The 23,666-nt window shown below is 39.0% G+C and overlaps 1 protein-coding gene across 1 annotated transcript; it reads left to right on the forward strand.

Annotated features, from left to right (window-relative positions):
• Window positions 1-148: 148 nt before the first annotated feature.
• On the forward strand, window positions 149-23,191 carry LOC144656762 (ubiquitin carboxyl-terminal hydrolase 48-like). Its single transcript, XM_078516999.1, has 35 exons — window positions 149-392; window positions 807-877; window positions 2,470-2,519; window positions 3,516-3,575; window positions 4,087-4,186; window positions 5,006-5,258; window positions 6,201-6,258; window positions 6,859-6,918; window positions 7,061-7,125; window positions 7,525-7,633; window positions 7,889-8,022; window positions 8,627-8,715; window positions 8,786-8,880; window positions 9,137-9,221; window positions 9,867-9,971; window positions 11,373-11,476; window positions 12,121-12,196; window positions 12,905-13,010; window positions 13,149-13,197; window positions 13,296-13,342; window positions 13,873-13,989; window positions 14,431-14,720; window positions 15,198-15,322; window positions 15,432-15,548; window positions 16,359-16,420; window positions 17,091-17,207; window positions 17,293-17,414; window positions 18,072-18,208; window positions 18,820-18,870; window positions 19,457-19,518; window positions 19,612-19,684; window positions 20,306-20,431; window positions 20,965-21,007; window positions 21,127-21,156; window positions 22,431-23,191. The coding sequence occupies exons 1-35, from the start codon at window positions 238-240 to the stop codon at window positions 22,454-22,456; spliced, it is 3,369 nt and encodes a 1,122-aa protein (XP_078373125.1). The 5' UTR covers window positions 149-237; the 3' UTR covers window positions 22,457-23,191.
• Window positions 23,192-23,666: the final 475 nt, after the last annotated feature.

Below are 23,666 nucleotides of genomic sequence, written 5' to 3' on the forward strand. Positions count from 1 at the left end.
GGTGTCTATCTACCAGATTTCGCTTCGAATTTTGCTAAAAAACAAACAAACAAACAAACAAACAAAAAGAAACAAAACAAAACAAAAACTATTCTTATTGACGCTTGCGAATTGCCGCTTGGATATAACTTGGGAGCGACGCGAGGGCGAGGGGCTCTTAGCAAATGAGCCCGCGGATCATCTGGTTATACGCTCCATAATGCGCGCGCATAGCGCGGGAACAAGAAAAAATCCAAGATGGCGCGTCGAACAACAAATCGAAAACATCAGGGAAATGTTCTAAAGCAAGCTTGGGAATGGGCTGATCACACCGAACCTGAAAACATCACAAGCGAAAACATCGAGAGTGTCTACCGGATAAATGCAAGTGTTTGTTCCCAGGGAGATTGTAGGTGAGTTTGCTTTCAAATTCTGTTTTTTTTTAATATCGATCTGTCTGACATGACCTTTGAAATAAAATTTTAGTTAACGGGGTAGAATTTTTATATAAAAAAGAACATCAGACTTTTAGGCTAAAGATTTACATTTCACCCTTTTTTATAATTATGCTAAGGCTTAAGAAGAGAATCGCGGCTAGTTATACATATATTTAGCTCATTTAGTTTGTGGTTTTGTGTGTACTTGAGGTTTGGTTAGGCCCCTGAGAGCGGTCATTATTTTATTGACCAGGGTGTTGATCATTAATTGAGATTAAAAAAAAATAAAGAAAAAAACAGCAATAAAAAAAAGAAACAAGTGTTCAACTGGTTATCCACCAAAAAGCTTCATGTATACTGTTTATATAATATAATCCTAATATTTCACAGGAGGAACTGTAAAGCCAATCCTAACTGTTTCAATTGCCTTGGAGAAAGATTTTGGCTAGGCGAAATAAAAGGTAATCAAAAATTAGAGTATGTAATATAAGATAGTGAGTTGTTTCAATTTCTTACTACAAAGATCGGCAGTTTCTTGGTGTTGCAGATGGTTTGATCACCAAATGACATAAAAGGCAATCCCCCTTTTTTTTTTCGTTTATCGTCTTATGTGTTATCTGATTTAGGGTTGGTCGGTCGTAATAATAATAAAAAAACAAAAACAAAAAAAAGTGGATAAGGAGTCTGGAACTAGGAGGCCCGGTACCTCACCAGAATATCTGTGGAGCCTGGAGACAAGAAGACATGGTTACAAAGTCAACATGGCGGCAATGGAGGAAGGAAAAATCGACGTCTTGTTTAAATTTAGATGAGAACAGCGTAAAAAGGATGAGCCATTATTTAAAATAATGTGTCATTGCCTTCATTATCTTCTGTATAACATTTTTTTTTTTTTTTTGAAAACGCGAAAATCTGGGTCGGACGACGCTAAACAGAGAAAAAATGGGGGATGGCCAAACAAATGATTAAAAAACAATAAACAATACCCCAACCTCAGCACAATAGCTAACCAACAATGGTTTCTGCGATACCAAGATAACCCCATACCATACTTTTATCTGATCCAACCACCAACAGGCCACCCAAACCAAGTCGTATTAACAGGGTGGATATATTAAAGAAGTTCTTAATAAAATAAAGAAAATGACAAATTGAACCTTTATCTATGCCATGTGTGGCTCACACATGAATAATATAGCACTGACTTGAGAATGGTCAGCTCTTAAATAATTAATAAATATGTTTAAGCCCCGGGCAAACGGTCATGATAGTTGATGATAGTTGATGAGAGTTCCAACTATCACGCACGTTTGAACACGAACTATCATGCACTATCATCAACTATCATGCTCAAATTCGACATGATAGTTGATGATAGTTTTTACCGTTTGATCGCGGGGATGATAGTTTATCGGTCAGTGGTTCAGTCAAAGACGGGCTCAATCCAAGATTCATGGCTTCCGCAAAGGAAATTCTATCGTTCGTCGAAGAAGAAAACCGAAATTTCGATTAATATTTGGACTATAGTGAAGCTGAAAACGAGAAAGTAAGTGGGAAGAAGAAGAGTAAAAACAGCGTCGAGAAAGCACTGAAAATGTCACTGCCAAAAGCAAGAGATGGCGTGAAAGCATCGGAAACAAGGAAAAAACATGAAAACATTAATCTGCACCGAGTGATAGTGGAGTTGAGAATGAGAAAAGCAAAAATGAAATGCGCGAGCGCATTGCGTGATTTCGACAAACTATCATCAACTATCATGGAGCGTTTGATTGCAAACATGATAGTCAGTATGATATAGTGAATGATAGTTGGAAGCAGCGAACTATCATCAACTATCATGACCGTTTGATCGAGGCTTTAGTAAGTAACATGAGTCTGACATTTGACTCAGTCTTTGACTCGAGTGAGACCTGATAATCTCCAAAGACTATCAGCTATATGTAATAGTATTATAACTGCTTTAATGTATTTTAATTGAGTAATCTTTTGCACCAATGAACTGCCAACTGTTAGATGAATAAATAAAATTATAATATTTATTACTCTTTTATAGATGATTACTGGTTACATTGTGAAGATCCAGAAAAAGAAAGAAGACCTGAGGTAATGATAGATAGATAGATAGTTTATTGATATTTATACACGACAGTCTAAAACTGAATTGCATAAAAATTTACAAATTATTAAAAGAGACAACTATTAAAATCTTATAACTATATTAAAAATTTGCCATGGAAGGAAAAACGATATGTTTAAAACGATTGGTTCGAGCCTTATATGCTTGAAAATGACATTGACTTAGGAGTGATGTCAGTGCATTTGTATTTAGCTAGGTGTTGAGAAGAAAAAAACTCCCTCAAACTGCCTTTGAAGTCAAATATTTCTTTTTTTCCTACATCTTTAAGATTAAAATTATCACCATGTGCATACCAGACCAGAAATGATAAAAAAAATCCTGAAAAAAAATGTTTAAAATCAGGGGCAATCCACTGTAATAGGAGGCCCAGTTCCCAAGCATTATTGTGAAGGAAGTCGCATGATGACAATATTGGAGGATCGATGTCGTGGCTAAAATGAGCTGAGAAAAGCAAAAAAAAGATGACCATGCTTCTTTGCGATCTACCAGCGTTCATGATGGTTTTTTTTCTTTTTTGAAAAAATTTAATGTCAAAATATGAGTCCGTTGGGTGACGGTAAACAGAGTTTAAAAAGGGGATGGCTTTAGTCAGAAAAAAAAATATTGAAAACTGATTTGAAGCCCACCATAGACTTTGAAGGAGAAACTGAGTTCCCATCTCAAACCAAAGCCGTAAAAGCTTCTTCAAATTAAAAACATCTCTGTACTCTTTTAAATCAAAGCTTAGGGATCATCTTCTTTTAAACTTTTAATCATTATTTTATTTAGTTTTCAATTTTATTTGTAAATATTAGTGTTAAGTAGATTTATTTTTTATTGTAAATAGTTTCTGAAAAGCCCTATGGGGAGATTACTATTAAAGTTCTTATCTTATCTTATCTTATCTTATCTTATCTTATCTTACATTATGTACAGAACAGTCTTGGGTTTGATCTCAATATCTAACTTGTTTTGTTTGTCAGAATGCTTTTGTTGGCCTCAAGAACCTTGGAGCCACATGCTATGTGAATACATTTCTACAGGTAACCTAACTGAAAAGGAACCATGTTGAAACTCTCACAAACACAAATACAGCTGCAGAAGTAAAGGGAAAAACATGAGACATACGCATACACATAGTTGCTCCCAGCGGGACAACAAACAATGACGTCGATGTAGCTTATAAGAATTCTGCGAACCTTGCAAAAATCCATCATTCTCTGAAGAAGACCGCAGAAGGCGATCGAAAATTTAGAGTATTGTTTTATATTTTTTAGATCTGTTTTAAACATTTTTATATTTTAAGCTACATGTATGACTACAGATCGCTCCAGCAGTTTTATTTTATACACATAGACATGTTTTAAATCACAGTTGATTTCCTTAAGGATTTTGAAATAAATTTTTCAGGGGATTAGACTAGTTTTGAAAACTAACAGCTTGCGTCAACTTTTGCTATGTAAGGTTGTGAATGATTCAAATAAAAAATGATATAGTGCAGACTACTGGCAAGTTTCAAACATTTTAAATGTTGTCAAATCATTTTTCATGCAGGTCTGGTTTCATAATCCAGTGTTTCGCTCAGCCATGTACAAATATATCTCTCCTACGATTCCTGGACATCAACCTAAACAAGAGGATACGTCTAACAAATGTAAGTAATTTTGTTTTATATACATACACATGTTAGGGGAGGCATGGTGGTCTTATGGTTAGTGCGCTAGACTCTGGATCAAGTGGTCTGGTTTGGGTTTGAGCCCTGGCTAGGGTCATTGTGTTGTGTTCTTGGGCAAGACACTTTACTCTCATGGTGCCTCTCTCCACCCAGGGAAAGGGTACCAGCGAGCTAATGCTGGGTGGTAACCCTACGTGGACTAGCATCCCATCCAGAAGGGAGTAGAAGTACTCCAAATCACTTCATGCTACATAAACCAGGATAAGCTCTGGCCTTTTACGGGCCACTAGGCTCGGAGCAGAGTTTTACGTCTGACAACTTTTTCTCTTGTGGATCGCCTGCTAAAATTCATGCAGCTCCCTATAAAAAGGAGATGTTTTTCAGCATTTTGTATTGTTTTTTGACAGGTGCTGCACAAGGGCAGCCACCTACTGGTACTTCAAATGCTGTTGAAATCCCTGATACTACGTGGCCCTTGGCATGGCCCTGTCGACATTTGATAAAATGTTATGTGATTTGAAAACACAGCAGTTTCACATCTTACAAATGTGCGAGTGTGCGAGGCCAGGCAGCGAGGCATGCGAGGGGAGGCAGTGAGGCATGTGAGGCCGAAATCCCTACTCCAAATAAAAAGGCTAACCACAAGCTGCCTAAGCTAACTGTAGGCTGACAGAAGTGCCATCTATGCTAACTGAAGTGCTATTTAGGCTAACCAGAATGGATCACACGCCTCACTGCCTCGCACATTGTGACGCCCAGAAGTTTCAGTTCTCACAATTTTTTTTTTCAAATTCTTAGCTCTGAATGGTGTGCCAACAGCAGAGATTGGTACAAACAGCACAGATTCTCCTAAAATGACAAACAACAAAAGCCAGGATGACCAAGGCTTGAACAAACCCTCTGCTGTAGCTGTAACACCTGAGAAAGCATCAGCTGTACAGCAGGTTCCATTACTTCCATCTACCACTGTGCTAAGCTCAGAGGAAGCTCCAACTACTGTCTGTGGCCATCTTCAGTTGCTGTTTGCTCAGTTGCAGTACAGTATTCGAAGGTATATATATACTAGTTATGCAACGCTTTCGAGTGGTATACTATGGAATATCCCATGTGTCACTTGTATTTTCTCGGTATACACACGAGCCTTTAGGCGAGTGTGTATACGAAGAAAATACAAGTGACAAGTGGGATATTCCATAGTATACCATGAGAAAGTGTTGTGTAACTATTTTATACCATGCCATAGAAAATACGCTCACTAAATTTCATCGAGAATAAGATCGCAGCGCACGATGGGAAGGTTGGGTTGAATACCGTCGAATATACAACAGCTTTCCTGTATTCTGATTGGCTGTATTTTCTATGGCATGGTATAAATACCGGTATGGGCCAGGGTTCTTAAAAATTATTTGTAATAATAATTATTATTGTATGGTCATATATACCAACTAAGTTCTCTTCAAATTGGGTATAATTGTTAAATCTTCTACTTCTGCTCATAGGGACAAGCCTTTTTATAGAAATGAAAAGAGTCAGGATCAATTCAATTAAAAATTTGGACAGCTTAACTGCAAAGACTGGCCTACCGTGATGCAAAAGATTGACCCAAATTGTAATTTACCAGTAATTTGCAGTTGTACCATTGACCCAAATATTGACATTTAATTAGCAGCTGTACCATTGTTAGCATGGACATTTTAGAATCAGCAAAATCCCACGCTGGCATGATAACTTACTTTGGAACTTGCACTCTAAATAATATTTATATATCACTCTGTATAATCATATCTATTATGTCGTGGTGAACTCCAAACTGTCCCCAGAATCTACTTTTCTTTTAGTCAACCCAAAAACTGACCAAAAGAAAAGTGGATTCTGGGAATGAGATTGAGTGAGCCTTTTGAGTTTAGTGAGCTTTTGAGACAACCTTTATAGGCTCAGAGAAAAGGCTTTATTTTGCAATTATTTAAACAATGCTATTCATCATTAATTGTAGGTACATTGATCCCAGCCCATTTGTTGACAGTCTAGGATTGGACACGGCACAACAGCAGGTATTTTGATTTCTTTTTGTCAAGATTTGTCTTGCAACACTGCAGCTTAAAAACGCCTGTTCACTAAATGTGTACTGTATGATTGTATAAAAGATCTTTCTCACACCATGCCAAGCCAAACCACACAGCCTGTCCTTTATTGATATAATTGTAATAAAGCATTTCAATCAGGCAAATAACTGGAAAAACATTCTTTAAAAAAAAACCTGGGTAAACTGGCGGTAAGCTCATAACCTGATGAGGGCTCACAAGATTGAGGAACTGGTGGAACTTTAAGCATATAAAAACTTGTCAAAAAAATTGAACTTGTAATCACTTTAAGGGTTGTGGGGGGGGGGCAGGTCATGCAATGGCAGATGGCAAAAAACAAACTGAACTTAACACTGAGCCATGTGACCTTATAACCCCTCCCACACACACACTAGAACCCAGACTCTCAGCAGTGTGTGAGAAATTAAAATGTTTTCCACTTCTTTCGTTCCTCAGCCAGCAGAAAACCACACCCGCAGAATTTAATGACTTGATAATATTTTCAATATTCTGCTTTTTGATTGGCTTTTTGTTTTGAAAAATGTTTTGTTCTTTCTGGTTAATTTATAGGATGCACAGGAGTTTAGCAAACTTTTTACCTCTTTACTGGAAGAAACATTCTCACAACAGGTTGGATGTGCATGGATTCATTGTTTGAACAAAATATCCAGTGATTTAATTTTCCAGGACAGAAGAATGTTTATAATGATGTAGATCTCTTTCAAGGGTCATTGAAATTCTCTGACAATCTTATGTAATTTTTATTCTGCAGGCTGAACCCGAGATACAGGACATTGTTCAATCTCAGTTTGGTGGAGAATACTTTTACGTCACAGAGTAAGGAAGTGAGATTATTCAAGGTTGAATTCATTTAAGTATACATTCTCCTTCACACATCAATTGGAATTGGCAAAAAGAACTCTAAAAAGCCAATGTTTGTTGACCAGGTACAAAGCTGTGCTCTAAGCTAACTAGCAGAGCCTGGGTGCTACAGGCGACTTACTTTTGTCTCTGGGCGACTTGTTAAACTTTTACTATCATGAAAGCTTCCGAAAGCTGGGCACCCAAGATTTCTTTCACAAGAGCCTGAGGACACCCCGTAATATTTTAAGAGCACAGCTTTGAGCTAGGCAAAGGTGGGCAAGTTAATGAGTTATCCATATTGTAGAAAGTCTGTATGTGTGTGTCAGGCCATACAACAATGTAAATAACTTGATGTCAAATTTCTGTTTTCAGATGTCACAGCTGTGGAAACAAGTCAAAGAGGCTTTCTCGGTTTTATGAACTGGATCTGAACATTCAGGGACACACCTCACTCAACCAGTGTATCAAGGAATTTTTAAAGGTCCGATAACTTGTGACATTTTATTGCTTTCTCGACTGATACTTTTTAGGTTTACAATCTAAAATGTACAATGAAACACTTGCAAATACAGTTACTGAAATTTTTTGGCCTTATTTACTTTTTATTTACTTTACATATTGCAAGCCTTTACCCTTTACACTATCTTATGTACTTATACCAAATATATTTGCACTTGAATCATAGGTGTTTAATAATTTAGTGATAATGTTTTTGTTGTTGTTGATATTTTTTCAGGAAGAAAAGTTGGATGGCGATAACCAGTACTACTGCACTCAATGTAACAGTAAACAGAACGCTGCTCGTTACATTGAACTTCACTCCCTGCCTCCAGTTCTCAACCTGCAACTGTTACGATTTGTTTTTGACAGGTGAGTCTTGCGCTGTCACTGAATGGAGAAGTATCTTTTCTTATGACTTTTATTCTTAAATTAAAATCGCACCACCAAAGGGGAGCAGGGATAGTGCAGTGGTGAGAGCGCTCGCTTTCCACAAATGTGGCCCGAATTTGATTCCCGGACCTAGTGTTGTATGTGGTTTGAGTTTGTTGTTGGTTCTCATCCTTGCTCTGTGGGTTTTTTCCAGGTTCTCCGGTTTTCCTCCCTCCTGAAAAACTGACGTCTCTAAATTCCAATTCATCCTGAAAAGAGGACCCGCATGAAAACCAGCTAGAGCTGATGTGGCTTCCTCTCTAAATACAGTAATTTTTATTCACCAATCAGAAGCAATCGTGCAATGAGCCATTTGAACTGTGTTGATCCTAATTGGTTAAAAAAATGACATTTTTCTTTTGATTGGTTAGAACAAGGTGCTTATTAGTTTAATTATCTATATACTAAAACATTCACAGGAATTTTTACAAAAGTGTAATAAAGTTCTCACTAAATGAGTTGAAAGTGCCTTTAAAATAGTTAAAAAATCCAAATAAAAAATAGTTAAAAAATACAGGAATATTTATCTTTTTTTGTGAAACAGGAAAACTGGCTACAAGAAAAAACTGAATTCATTCATTCAGTTTCCTGATATTCTTGATATGAAGGACCATGTGAAGAATGGATGCATTGGTAAGCAAGCTCTGTTTATGGAGTTTAGTACTTTTACTCAGCTGATAAAAGGTGTATATTCTACCATCAGGATCTGACTCAGTTTACGAGCTTAGTGCAGTGTTGATTCACTTTGGCGTGAGTGCTTATTCAGGACACTATGTGGCTCACATCAGAGATAAAAAGGTTTGTCTTGATATATTCCCAGTAAGTACCGTACCTCCTAAAAAACTCTGCTCAAAGGAAGAGGGGGTGCTTATTTTGAAGAAGGGCGCATAATCGAGTATGATATTCGACAGGGGTGCTTAATTTAAGCTTTTCCTTCAACTATAACTTTATTTCAGCTTAATCTTCATATGCAAGAAGAACTACATTATGCATGTTTGACACGACTGTTTTAATATTCATGATATTCTATTCTTTATTTATTTTTTATGTTTAGTCAGGCTCATGGTACAAGTTTAATGATGAAGATATTGTTAAGATGCAGGGAAAGTTAAAACTGTCACAGGATGAAGATTCTGCAGGTTAGTAACATTTTTTTAATCATAGGTGGCGGAGCAGCGACGACAGGGGGGTTGTTGCCCTCCAAACAAAAAGTTGGGGGGGGGGGGCTCAGCCCCCACACATTTCAGTGCCAAAAGTTTTCCCCAAAGCACTACTAGGAGAGGTCTGCAACCTGTTAAGATTGTATTTGACATTACCTGTGGCATCGGCAACTTCAGAGCGTACATTTTCTTCCCTCCGATATCTAAAGAACAATCGAACAAGCACCATGAAGCAGGATCGTCTGAACTGCCTAGTAAAATGCATTGTCACAAATTGATTATCCGCACACTGGATACAGTACTGGGAAATTTGAGTAGGGGGATGCCTACCCCCCCCCCCCCCATGTTTCCTAATGCTCTGCCGCCTCTGTAACCATCTTAAGATACAAATTTCAAGTTTAATGACAAGTGATTTGAGGTAAATATGCTCTCCAATGTCACTATTTTTACAAGAACACAAGAGTGTGCATTGTGCGTGGAATTTCCATGTACATGTGTCTGTAATGTTTTTCTCAAGCTTGCTTCCATTTTTACCGAGAATTTTATTAAACTAAAGTACTCAGGTAGTTTGTTTGTCAGTATTATACTGTTATGTAATTTCAAGTGCCCATTTCTCTGTTCCAGATACTAGCATTAAGCCAGCCAAAAGGCCCAAATGTGCAAAGGGTTATCATGTGTCGAAGAATGCATACACATTGGTGTACACCCTCCAAGGACATAAGGGTGTTGGTAAGGCAGCACTAGAAAATTTTCATTTCTCACACCACTGGTAGCCATGCCAGGCCGACTGCCACAACTTGACCTTAATTACAACCTCAACAAAACAATACATGTACATCATAGGGAAAAACACACAATGGCAAAACTAACAAAATTTACAGTGCTAACTAAAAATCTTTGGACAGGTAGGTGGGAAAAGGTCAGTAATGGTGGATGCAACAAAATAATAAAATCAACTGCCCACCAAAGGTCACATGACCCTTTCCTAGTGTCCTAGCGGTGTGTGATAAAAACATTTTTCACCTATTTCGTTTCAATCAGCCAGTGGGAAACAAAAAAAAAAAAAAAACACTTTGATTTTGAGGGCACTTAAAATGGAATATTGTGCTCACTAAAATAACAACCATGGCTAGGACTTAAAGGTTTTGATGGTCAACCAATCATTTTTAGTTTGTGATGTAAGGTCATTAACCACAGTCATGTTATTAGTAGATTTTCCTGTCTGGCAAGTGACTTTTCATGCTCACTTGCCCGACGGGCAAGGGCCCTGGCAAACCAACAATTAACTTAACTTCTCTGACAACGATTTTGAAACAAAGCAGTACATTTTTGGCCTATTTGTCATGGGTAATCAAAGGTTATAAATAAACTTTTACAAAAACTAAAGGAAGCTTAAATAAACACGCAGGCTACTTTGAACAAGGCTTCATGACAGTGATAAATTCACCATTTGCAAGCCTTTAAGACCTTCATTTTTTGTTCTTATTTTCCATAGAATCAGCCACCCAAAACAGTAAGGCAATTAAATAACAATAATAATGCATCAAAAACTGTTCCAATCAACGATTTGATTCGAAATGATTCTCAATTGTTTTCAGATTTGTTGAAATGTGTTGCCAATGTCTCAAAACGCATTCCAAATGTTTTGAAACGGTTTTGAAATGATTTTCAACGGAATTTTCATTTCATTGAAGAGGTCATTGAAATGCATTGTCAATCTTCCAAAATGCATTGACTATGTTGTCATAATTCATTCTCGTATAATGGTCCTTTCCTTTAAGGGTCGTTTTCACAAATGGTTTGGGGGGGGGGGGGCGGGGTGGGGTTCATGAATTATTAATAAGTTTAGGAACCTGGGCAAGGGGGAAAAGTGTCCGGGCAAGCAAAATTTGAGAGTTACTTGCCCCATGGGCAAGCTGGATTTCAAGTTTTTGTCGAGCCCTGTGTTAACCACTCTCTGCCTTTTTGTTGTTGAAGACCAATCTTAGCAAAAATCCAATACCATTTGCACCGATCGTGCCAGTCCGTTGAAATCTTCAAGTCAATGATACTGTATACAATCTGCACATACCGGTAGTCCGTCTGACTTGATTTAATTTCTCAAAGAAAACTTTACGTTCATTGTTTAAGGGAGTGAAGATGATGACGTTGAAGTTCCACCTCATGTGCAAGAGTTGGTGGCGATTGACAACAGTCGATTCGAACACTGGGTTACAGAGGTTAAAGCATTTCGGGTAAGACCTTGTGTTATTGGTGAAGTTTTAGAACTACTTGCAAATGAAACTTTTTTTTACAATATTTTGTTCTATAGTGAAATGTATCAGGTATCCCCGTATGTGCATTTTGCTCATCTCCAGACTGAGGTAACCACCAGCCTAGCAGTGAACAGCTGTTTCGTCCTCTTTGGGACTCGTCAGCACTGCACAAGGCATAGTGGATAATTAACAATTATTCCATGAGCGTGCGTTGGATATGAGTTGGCTATAACTATCTCATATCCAACAAGCGCGAGTGGAATAATTTATTAAAAAACGCCCAAAGAATTGCAATATTTGAGCTCCCCGGCTTTTCTAGAAAACGTGTTTTGGCTACCATATTTGTGGTCAATGGTATATGAGCTCATATACCATTACCTGTTAACCAATCAAAACTCAGGAATTGCAATATATCATTGCTCGTTTGCAATGGGAGAAAGTTCTTATTTTTCCACGTTAGTGATCTAACACTGTGACTTGTGGTACACAAGATGAACCTCTGGAGACGAGCGCACCAGTAGTTTTAGACTACCGTCGAGGAAAAAAAAAACACCTCAAAAATACGCTGTTGAGGAGCAAGCGAATAAAGTGAAACTTTTTTATATGCTATGCTTGACTTTTAGGAAATGTTGGTCGCCTTAGGACGGGCAAGACAGGCTGAAATAAAAAAATTATATCAAGACATGTCAGTCACTTCAGGTACTAAATGGATAACGAAAAACAATCATTTATTGATAACATAAATCTTCGATGCGATAGCAGATTCACTGGTTCTTTCAAGTATTACAGTGAAACATGTCATGTACCATTTGTGCGCGCTAACTTTTTGGCGTCTTTCCTTTGGCTTTTCAAGTTCTCAGCCAATCAGATAGCTAGAAATTGCATGTGCAATTTATCGGTGCGTGACTACTTTGACATCTCCACCCCCGAGACTAACTTGACTTTTGATTGGCTAAGCTATTGGAAAACCAACATAAATATATAAAAGGGATTGTGTCACGGATTTTAGCCAAAATTTAGGCATGGGACATGACCCTCAAGGTCGGTGAAATATTGAAATTGCCTTGTAAAACATTGAAAGAACATTTCAATAACACAACAAATACAAAAGAAGGTACGGATGGCGAGAAGTGACGGAGATTGAAACGGATTGCGAAATGAGTTTTTGAAATGTTGTTGGGCTGAACAGTTTTCAAAGTTAATCTTTTTGCGTGCAACTTTAACTAATAGCGCCCGGGAGACCCATTTGGTTGCAATGAAGCTATGGTTTTGTCATTTAGATTTATAGAAGTAATTTCTTTGCACAAGTTAAGTTTCATAGCAAAAGTTTCTGGCAAAACTTAATAAAATAAACTTAACTTAGCCGTAACACAGTCCCTTTAATGGAGACGTTTTGTCACTTTTCAGAAACAGAGTATGAATGGATTTCTACAAAATGGTTGAAAGATTGGATGAACGAGAAAATTCAAACGCCGCCAGTGGACAATTCCTCACTGCTGTGTTCTCATGGGAAGTAAGTGGAACTCTGCATTTTTATTTTTCACCGACACTGACTTTAAACAGCACCTAATACTCCTGTTGTTGCACGAAGCAAAATATAAAGTTGATTGTTTTGTTTTAAAATTCTTTTTTGTTGTTGTTCTTACATCAGGCTCAACCCAAATCAAGTTCTTAATGCGAAGAGAATCAACATCAAAGCTGTAAGTTGTCAATATTTAGAGAAATTCCCAGTGGTTTATTTCACCCTATAATAGTTTGCACAGCCACTTACATGTATATTTTCATTTTGTTTGTTTAGGCAGACGAAATTTTCAGAAATTACGGTGGGCTGCCAAGACTTCAAAGGTAATAAAATTTCTTCGTTGTTTGTTCCACAAATGTTTCATGAAGCAAGTTTAAAATAGAGAGAAAAATTTGAAATGTTTATGAGCGTTTTGACCATTTAATATAATCGGCCAAACAGAAATTAAAATCCAACGTTTTTTTTTAGTCACAGATACTGAGATACTGAAATATATTAACTCGTTAAATTATCTGGAGCCCTTCAGTTTCTACATAGAGCGGTTTTCACTTGAGTGTCGAAAGCAATTCTCGTTTGCTTTGGTTTTGCATTACTACGCTTAGTGATTGGCTCAAAAAAACTCGCACCACTTTCTCAGCCAATCAGGAGTAAAACCAAAACCAATCGTAATTCGCTCGCGCACGTTTTCCCGCGCTTCGTGCCGGCTCTTGGAGTTTTGATTGGTTCACTAGATTGTCTGTGTCCTTTGTGATTGGCCAGAGTGATTACCTTGGTTTTGGTTTTACGTTACTCGATTAAAAACTGCCCTAACGCGTTGAGGAATAAACTGTTAGTTTGTACTGTTATTCTCCAGTGACTCGATGTGTGTCAACTGTGTAAAGGAACAATGCAGAAGAATGCGATTTGAGTCCAGGCTGGCTGAAGATTACAAGTTTGTGTCCGATGCTTTGAAGTCTCAAACATCGAACAGGTAAATAACATTTTATTTTTCAGCCAATCAGATAAAGTCTGCACACGAGCCTAGTGGTCCGGCCATCAGGCCGGAGCCTAACCCGGTTTCCGTAGCATGAAGCGATTAGGAGTATTTCTACTCCTCCTTGGATAGGATTGGATGCTAGTCCATCGCATGGTTACCCCCAGCATTATGTCGCCGGTACCCATTCATACACCAGGGTGGAGAGGGGCACTATGAGAGTAAAGTGTTTTGCCCAAGAACACAACACAAGTGACCCAGGCCGGGGCTCGAACTCGGACCCCTCAATTCGGAGTCCAGCACACTAACCATTAGGCCACCGCGCCTCCCAAGCCAATCAGATGCCTTGCCAAATCTTGACGTGTTCTGGTAAAGCGCCCCTGCACCTTTCACTGGTCACATGTCACTGGTTCACGTTTCAGTCTCTTTTTTTTGCAGTGAGAAGTACTTTTGGGTCGGTCGACGATCGCTTCTGAGATGGAAAGCTTTGGCAAACTACTATGAAGAGATGCGACAGAGTTTGATGGACAGCTGTCAAGTTACAGCCAATCACGACGTGGAGGACGAAGACGACGCTAACGCTAGTAGAAATGAAAATAATGATGTGAGCATGACAGAAGAGGAGAACGCAACTGAGCAGGTGGACAAGAATGTACAGGAAAATGGCGCTGAGGAGGACGAAAATGATAGCGATTCTAAGTTCAACGAAGACTTGCTTTGTGAACACGGTAAGTTTACATGAAGAAGGGATGGAAGGAGGGAGGAAGCATTCAATTAATTACGTTGTACCATTTTTTTTGTAAATAAGTGTTACTATATCGTAACCCGGGTCCACTGTAAACACTACAGTGTTGCGTTACTGAGAAACTACGATGTTGCTTGAAGACTAGAATGTTGTGTGACCGTAACACAACCTCGTCCCCAGGGCTATCCGCATGGTGCCTGTTTGTCGGGGGCACCACGCGGACAGTCCTGGGGACGAGGTTGACCGTAACACTGAATATTGCGGCGTTACCGTAACAGTGTAATGTTGCGTTACCGTTCCACTTCGGTGTCGCGTTACTATAACAATTCAATGTCGCGTTACCGCAACAATGCAGGTTATAGCTAAAGCAATTACGAAACATTCACCCAGAAACTCGTGAAACAACACAATGTTTCCAGAATGGCCAACACAAGTGATTTATGTTTGATCACTTTTGCAGGAGACCTTTCTTCGGACGAGTCATGTCGGAGGCTTGTGCCAGATGTCGTGTGGAAGAGGTTAAAATACTACTTTCCTTCCTCGCCCGAGTTTGCAGCTTCTCACGCAGTGTGTCGATCGTGTCAGGTACGAGTTTTGTTTGCCGTAATAGCATTGATGTAGGCTAAGAACTGTAAACGGGAATTAAGTGACTGCTAAAAAGAAGTGAAATTTTGAAGTTTTTTTAACTACACAGGCGGAAGATGAAGAGGAGCGGCAAAAGACTGAGACTTATAAATTACTAGCAACGGAACAGAGAGCTGCCGTTAGTCAACTGTATCTCGACAGGAATCGGCCCTCGTTTGATAACAGTGTAAGTAAAATTTTCTACTGTAATGCAGATATTTCATCCTAGCCGAGTTTTTGGCGGGAAAAAAGAGGCTGTGACGGTCTGACAGACACAGTATATTATGGCGGGAAACGGACGCGGTATGTTATGGCGGGAAACAGACGCGGTATGTTATGGCGGGAAACGGACGCAGTATTTAATGGCGTGAAGAGGACGTGGTATTTTGTCTGGCGGGAAACGAACGTGGCATATTATAGTGGAAAAAGCAGATGTTGCGACAAATGTCAGATGCGCTGCATTATGGCGGAAACAAGGAATATCGCTACATGCAAAGTTTGTATTTAAGACGGAATCCACTAGGAAGTCGAGTAATATTTATTAATGTTGGACAAAAATCAAGTACCAGAATAATTTAAATCCTATTGCGTTATTTCCTACCCTTAATAAAAGGTAAAGATGTGAGTAATTATCCCTGATAACACCAACAACAATTTCTTATCAGAGTCTGAGAAAATTAATTTCAAAGTTCACAAGCTATAGGCAAAATCTCACGTGTAGCCATTCGTCTTAAGCGATTCAGTGGAATTCAGTGGAACTTCGATCTTTGTTTTCGATGTTTGGTGTTGTTAGAAAAGATTTCTTTCGATAAGATATTTGAAGCAGTAACACAAAAGCTTGCAATCAGGTGTAAATAGTTTTGGTACATAATTTGGTCCAATAACTACTCGAAGTCCTGGCGGATTTCCTCTTAATGCGTTTCCAGCCTTCCGAGGTGTTGTATCCTCCATCGAATGTGATGAAAAGAAGTGTGGTTGTTCCAATTTCTTCTCTCAGGACCCGTTCGTCGCCTGTGCTATTTCGAAAGATTTTCTTGATCAGTGGAGGCAGTTCTTGAGGTAATATGTCATTGAGTTGATGTCATTGAGTAATATGTCGTTGTTGCACTTGGCAACGTTCGGTACAACTTGTTGTCTCAGAATGCTTTTTTTAAACAACTGGAACATCGGAAATGAGAAAGATGTAATGCTCATCGCATCACGAGCCTGGGACAACAAAAAATCTGAGTCCTCGACGGTGGTGATCTGTAGCTGAAATTTTTTCCTTAACAGCGTGCGCTCTCATTGGCTACTCCGAGGTCACATTACGTCTTATAATAAAACTGTTTCCTGCCAAAAGTCTCTGAGCGGGCGACATTGAAAAATTCATGACGTCAGAGGGTAACAGTGCTTTTGTTTCAGTGCTTTTGTTTCCCTCGAATCTCAATGTTTGCCTCGGCGGGAACATAAAGATTCTCAGGAAACAAAAAAACTGTTTCCCTCGGGACCATGCATTAAGTCTATATTATTGCTGCTCTTGATTATAGACTACAAAACAGTCTTCGCGTCCTCCAAAACAATGTATGCCCACACGCACTATGCAGCACGCATCACGCATCGCGTACCACGCACCAATCACCACACGCGTGCTATGACGCCCAATCTCAACCGAAAATCAATTAGATATCTATGTACGAACTTGATGCAAAGCTTTTAAAGGTTTAAGGCGGTTACTCTATTGGTTCAACAGGTACCCTGTAAAGAATGTCCCACCAAAGAGTATCATCAATGCTCCTCTCCTGTGCCCTCATGAAAAATTCCTCTTCAATCCTGAGTGTGAGGATGACATGGATGGTGCAAGCCAAGAGTAAGTTTTTGTTTCCAGAAGCACGATATTGTAGTTAAGTTAGTTTTTGGTACATTTTCTCCTGACCATCCCTCCCTCGATATAGGTTATGTTATGTTTGGCAACACGAGTGGAACACGCTTACCCAGTCCTACCCGTACGATCACGTGATCAGCGTCACCAAAAATGTAACCGAAGACGATGTTCGAGAACTTGTGACAAGTCCCGGTAAGTCAATAGTTACGTTTTCTTTGCAACAGGGGCATATTTATGAGATCAGTCATTTGCTAAGTCATTTGTGGTAGATCTTCCAGCAAGTCTAAAACGACGGGATATTATCTGTTTGAATAGGAATTCTAAGTTCTAAGGGACGGACCATTATTTTCTTGGAGGGGGGTGGGGGATATGAATACTTTTCCTCTGCAAACCTTTTTTTTAGTTTATGTACCTCTGCAAACAATTCCATCTATGTTTTGTTATAATATACTGTTTGCAAACAATTTATATTGTCTTTCTAAGCCCTTCAAAAAAAAATTTTTCAATATTTTTTATATTACCCTCCAAAAAATAATGGTTCGTCCCTAAACATGTCAAATTTTTCATATTTTGATCTCGACTTTTTGTGAGAAACGTGATACCAATACCACTTGCTAGAGTTATCATTTAATTTTTGACAACTTTCTATTGGTTTTCCAAACTTCCCAGCCAATCAAAGAGCCAACAATCGCACGTGCAATTTATCAGCACGTGACTACTTTGACGTCTCCGCCTCCCAGACTAACTTGGCTTTTGATTGGTCAAGAAATGAGTAAACCAATATAAAGACCAATCATTATTTAACCTGTATCAAATGGTCACGTTGCGTTTCGTGAACTTGCATTTCAGAGGTGTGCACAGAATGCTGTTTTGCGCGGATACAGGAAAGAGCCCAACACGTGGAGAATTATCGTTATGGTACAATCTTCGTGCGGAAAATAACAAAGGACCACAGCGAGAAGGACATACAGCAAGTCTTGAATGATGTAAGCGTTCTTCTTAAAATTTTACACATAATTTTTATTTATTTTTTATTTTATTCAGCTCCACATTTGTTATCTATTTTTAAGGAAAGTTGGTGTGAATTAAATGTAGGTGTAGACGAAGATTCTGTTTGTTTTTACCTCCATTCTTTTTTCCAGGATTTCGAGAATTTCTTTCCACTCGGGTCAAAAGTCCGTTTTAGTGCCTTGCTGTTAGGAACAATTTGCCATCTCGGCAGCCTTAATTGCTGGCTGCAGTGTAAATTTAGCGATAACCACTGACTTTTATGCTTTATTTGTTGTCATCTTTTATGTAATGTTTAATAAATGAGCAGCAGTGTTTTATCAAGTTTAAAACACGAGGCGCAGCCGAGTGTTTTAGACTTGATAAAACACGAACTGCGAATTTATTGAACGGCTTAAAATTCTTCTGATGTAGATCAACTCATTCTTGCACTAATATTTACATTTGGGGTTATTTTGGCCTAGAAAAGTGGACGTAAAGTTTAGCCGTGTCTTTATCAGATATAAAGACACTCATTAAACATTAATTTCTTTTGTATTTTCTTTATGAATTATTAATGAGTTTTTTAATTTATTTTACTTTTTAACAGAGTACCTCGAGCAAAGACGGCGATTCGTATTCGTTCGACCCAGACTTCCAGGTCAGTATCTAGCCAAAATACTGTTATTCACGCCATGTCGTACTGAGTTGTTTCATAATTTTAAGGCTTACAAATAGAATTTCTTCGCCGTGAGAGTTAAGGAACTGTGTCACGGATTTTAGCCAAACTTAGGCATGGGAAATGGCCATCAAATTTGGTGAAATATTAAAATAACCGCTTAATTAAAACAGTGAACGAATATTTTAACAACACAGCAAATACAAAAGAAGGTACAGATGGCCAAAAGTGACGAAGATTCAAACGGATTGCAATATGGGTTTTTTGAAATACTATTGTGCTGAAAAGTTTTCAAAATTAATATCGTTTGCTTGTAACTTATAACGCCTGGGAGACCAGTTGGTTTGTAATGTAGCTATGGTTTTGTCATTTAGATCCACAGAAGTAATTTCTTTGCAAGCAGTAAGTTTTATAGCGAGTATTTAGCAAAACTTTATAAAATAAATATATCTCAGCCGTGACAACGCAACACCGTCTACACTCGCACTCGTGAGCCAATTACCCAGGCCAACGAACCTCCGAGCATGTGAATATCACGTGCATCTTACCAGTCCCTCTCTATTTGCAGACACCACCGGACAGTAAGAAACCAAAGCTGAACCGCGATTCTCGAGCCCGTCGAAGTTCAAGGTATGACCTTTTCTTCTTCTTTTTTTTCTTTTTTCCTTTGTTTCTTTTCATGGAATGTTTTTTTCTTGTTTGACTTTCATTTGTTCGTCACAGGCACCGTAAACAGCGCGGAGAAGTCTCACTGACTGTTGGGTCAACAGAGACTTTAAGAGATGTTAAACTGCAGGTAACAAATTTTTGCCGTTGATTTGTCTGATCAACAGTAAATTTCTCCCTACAGTATCAATACAATGTCAGGCGGACAGGTAATAAGAATATACAAATTCATCAATAAAGGGATCATGTCCTGATGTTCCACCGAACAACTTTGTTTGCCAATCAGTTTGGTAATTCAAATCGATGTTAACAAAAAAAGTCAGCATACGAGAACGTGAAAAGTTTCTTGTGTCCAGGCCTTAATCTTTTTCTCATTTCCGTTAGCTATGCAATAGGGAACTACGCACTCAACGTAGCTAAGGGCGCTTTCCATTAGACAGTGAGAACTGGCTGGCCAGACTGGTATATTCGACAACAGAATTCCGGTGCAAGTCAGATTTGTTCTGTCAAATCGGTCAATATTTAAATATTACATTGTTATGGTGGATTTGTGGAAAATCTCGTGCAAAAGACCCATTGCACATTCAAAACCCCCGCACCGGCCGGCCAATTCTGACAAATGGAACGCACCCTAAGATTTTCCTCTCTGCTATCTCCGTTGCTCAGTTGTCGCGCGTGTACTCTCGTCGCGCGCGTTCTCGTAGTGGCTGTACGAGGCTAACTCAGTTGTCACGCATGCTTTTGTTTTCAGCTGATGAAGAGCTTTTCGGTGATGCCGATGGATCAGCATCTTACGTTAAATGGTGTCACACTCTCCAATAACGAAGCCACTCTTCTTTCTTTGGGAATCAAGCCAGGATCTTTATTACTACTACAGGTTCGTCTTCACTTTGAGTTCTGTCTCCGGCAAATCAAATCCGGACACTTTTCCATGCTTATTGCCCAACTAGACTTCCCCGAGAACACCTCGTGTCACCTACATAGAATTATGGTAATAATAGAGAGAGAATTCACGGTATTGCGGTATGGCTCAGTTAAACTAGTTAGTGGGGTATAGAGCAGTTTTCACTTGAGTGTCGAAAGTTAATTGCGTTTGCTTTGGTTTTGCATTGCTACGCTTAGTGATTGGCTCAAAAATCTCGCGCCACTTTCTCAGCCAATCAGAAGTAAAACCAAAACCAATCGTGACTCGCTCGCGCACGTTTTCCCGCGCTTCGTGCCAGCTACAAGTATTTGCTTCGAGTTTTTATTAGTTCACTGGATTTTCCGCGTCCTTTGTGATTGGCCAGAGTAATTACTTTGGTTTTGGTTATACGTCACTCAATTGAAAACTGCTCTAATATGACGTTTGTTAATAATTATGGTTATAATTACCTTTAAAACTTGTTAATCAACTTTTTTTGGTTGCAGATTGATGAACCTCAAGGGGCCATCTCACAGGACGCTCTTCCAGGTATGCGAATTTGTTCGTGGCTTTTCGTTGTTGTAGTTAACACAATAAATAACGTATATATTTTATTAGCATTGTATGGTAACTATTCTAAGGAACTTTCGTTTTTTAATTTTTGATAGTGAGCAACGCCCCCGAAGAAGGTTTCAAAGGTAAGCGGCGATAAACTCCGAGGACAACTTGTAAATTATTCTTATCTGTCTTGGTTTATTTCTTATGGGAATCTGAGAAGTTTTCTTTCCGCCAGTTCTATGCTTTTGCTCTGATTGCTTTCTCCAGCCATAATCAGCCATAGTAATTACTGACCCTCCTAAAATCCTATTGTTCTCTCTCTGCAATCTATCGACGATTGCAGCCATAAACCAAAACATCAGTGTGAACGCGACTGAAATCGTCGATGTATTGCAGAGAGAGAAAAAAAATAGGGTTTTAGGAGGGTCAGTTATTGAAATAGATAATTACTGAGGCTCACAGTATTATTGGGTATGTTGCAGGCAGCTTCGGCCGCAAATAACTACGCCAGATAAGGGCTGGTTCACATGAGCGATGGAAGCGCAAATGCAAGGAAAAACACGTACGAACTAGCACAACGCAAATGCACGAGCAAGGAATGGAGAATCTACTATTTTCTTGCACCTGGCTTGTGCTAGCTTCACGCGTGAACATTGCTAACACAAATGCAAGGCAAACGCAAGCAAGCAAAGCGTGTCTTGTCCGCCACCTTGGAAAAAGGCTTCAACTACATCTGTGTATCTTACGTTCCTTGCGTTTGCGTTCTAAGTGTGAACGTCGCTTGCATTTGCGTTTGCATTTGCTGAGCGGCCCCCCAGGGCGGGGGGGGGGGGGGGGGGTGGTCCATGTACCCTTGTTCCAAACAAAATTTCCCTTGTGTTTCCGTGTTCTCTAATAGTATTTCTTCGATTTTGGTGTTCCCTGTTCCCTAAAGTATGCTCTTGTCCCCGTGCTTCCAGTCTTGTTTTCCTTTTGTCCTCAAGTACCCCAAAAGTAATGGCTACGCTTGGTTCCCTTGTTTTCCTGAAACGCCTGGGAGAGCCTCTTGCTTCGCGGATAAATAAATAAAAAAATAAATAACCTTTATTTAGACACGGTGAGGATTAAAGCAAGAAGCTTGTGGGGCCGTGTATTCCTGATCGAATTGGAGTTTGGAAGTGTTGGTTTTTGTCGAGGAAGGAACACCGGAGAACCCGGAGAAAAACCCTCGGAGCAAGGACGAGAACTAACAACAAACTCAACCCACATATGATGCCAAGTCCGGGAATCGAACCCGGGAGGCGAGCGCTTTCACCACTGCGCCATCCCTGCCCCCCTTGATGTGAACAAGGCTTAACATCGTGCTTCTCTACTGCAGTAATTTGCAAGCTCCACTTAGACCACGTTAAATAATGATGTGAATTTTGTTTTTCAGGAACCGGTTTACTTGGTCACTCGTAAAAAGTTGAAGAAATGGACGTTGCAGACGTACGGCGCAATAAAACAGTGGGGAAATAAGTGCTAGTTTTGGCAAATCTTCCTTGAAGCACTCGAAGAGTTTCCGAATTATTCCATCCAATCAAAAACTAGCGCGTGCGCTCGCGGATCCTTCGAAAGCAATCGCGCGTACGAATATGTCATGTTGCTTAGCAACTTCTGGGACGAAAACCGCGAGCTCAGTCACTTTTCGGAAAGGTGATTTCGGCATCAACTGGCACTTGTTCCCCCAACTGAAAAGGACAGTGGCAAGATAATTGGGTGCAAAGCCGGCTCAATTAAGAAGAATATCAAAAATATTCGTTTAATGTCTGAAAACACGTTTTAAAATATCTTTTATGCAACGATACTCAACTGTCTCGTGGTTCAATTCATTGAAGAGAGAGAAAGAAATTCTGATTACACCCACTTTTGTCCCAGAAACAAGGCAATTAGAGCCTTTGTCACGCAACTCACTTCTCCATGGTTAGGAGGAAGCGTTGCGTGACGACTTTAGGAGACGGCCTGAGTTAAGTAATTTTCAAATAAGAGTGTAGGAAGCACTCCGCACAGTGGTATGGTTTTCTTGTTTATAGTAATGGTCGGAGCTCAATTTAAATGTGTACAATAATAATTTATAGTGTGAAATAAATAAAAAAATGATATACCTCCGCAATGTATACAGTGAAAAAGTAAAGTATTTGAAACAGTTGAGGAAGACTCTGTTCGAGTTTTTGTTGAATATTCCACTATGGTGTCTCGCATAGCCGCGTTAAGGTATCACGGAAGGAAAATTGGCGTTTTCGTTCCAAGTGAAATTGTGTGCAAACTATCAACGGTAACCCCAATAAAGTATTCATTTTCTGAAGGTTTATTGAATAAAGATTCTAATTATTTGGATTTTGTTTTGAACATGTAGACCATAATAAGCAACGTTAGCATTTTGTTAGTAATTAAGATGTTGTGTAACATTAGCTTTATTTGAGAACACATTTACATGAGCGCCTAAACTTTTATGTGGAATTTGATCGGTGTTTCAGATTTTTCTTTTTTTTTTGCTCTAAAAACTTAAAAATGACGTTTTTTGGGCATTTCTAAGTTAAAAAATTCACCAAAAAATAATGAGGCAAAAAAACAAAAATCTGAGACATCGTTTTTTAGACCAATATATGTAGATCAAATTCCCCATAAAAGC

The sequence above is a fragment of the Oculina patagonica genome, chromosome 6, assembly GCF_052425735.1.
Source record: "Oculina patagonica isolate OP01 chromosome 6, crgOcupat, whole genome shotgun sequence".
Classification (NCBI taxonomy): Eukaryota; Metazoa; Cnidaria; class Anthozoa; order Scleractinia; family Oculinidae; genus Oculina; species Oculina patagonica.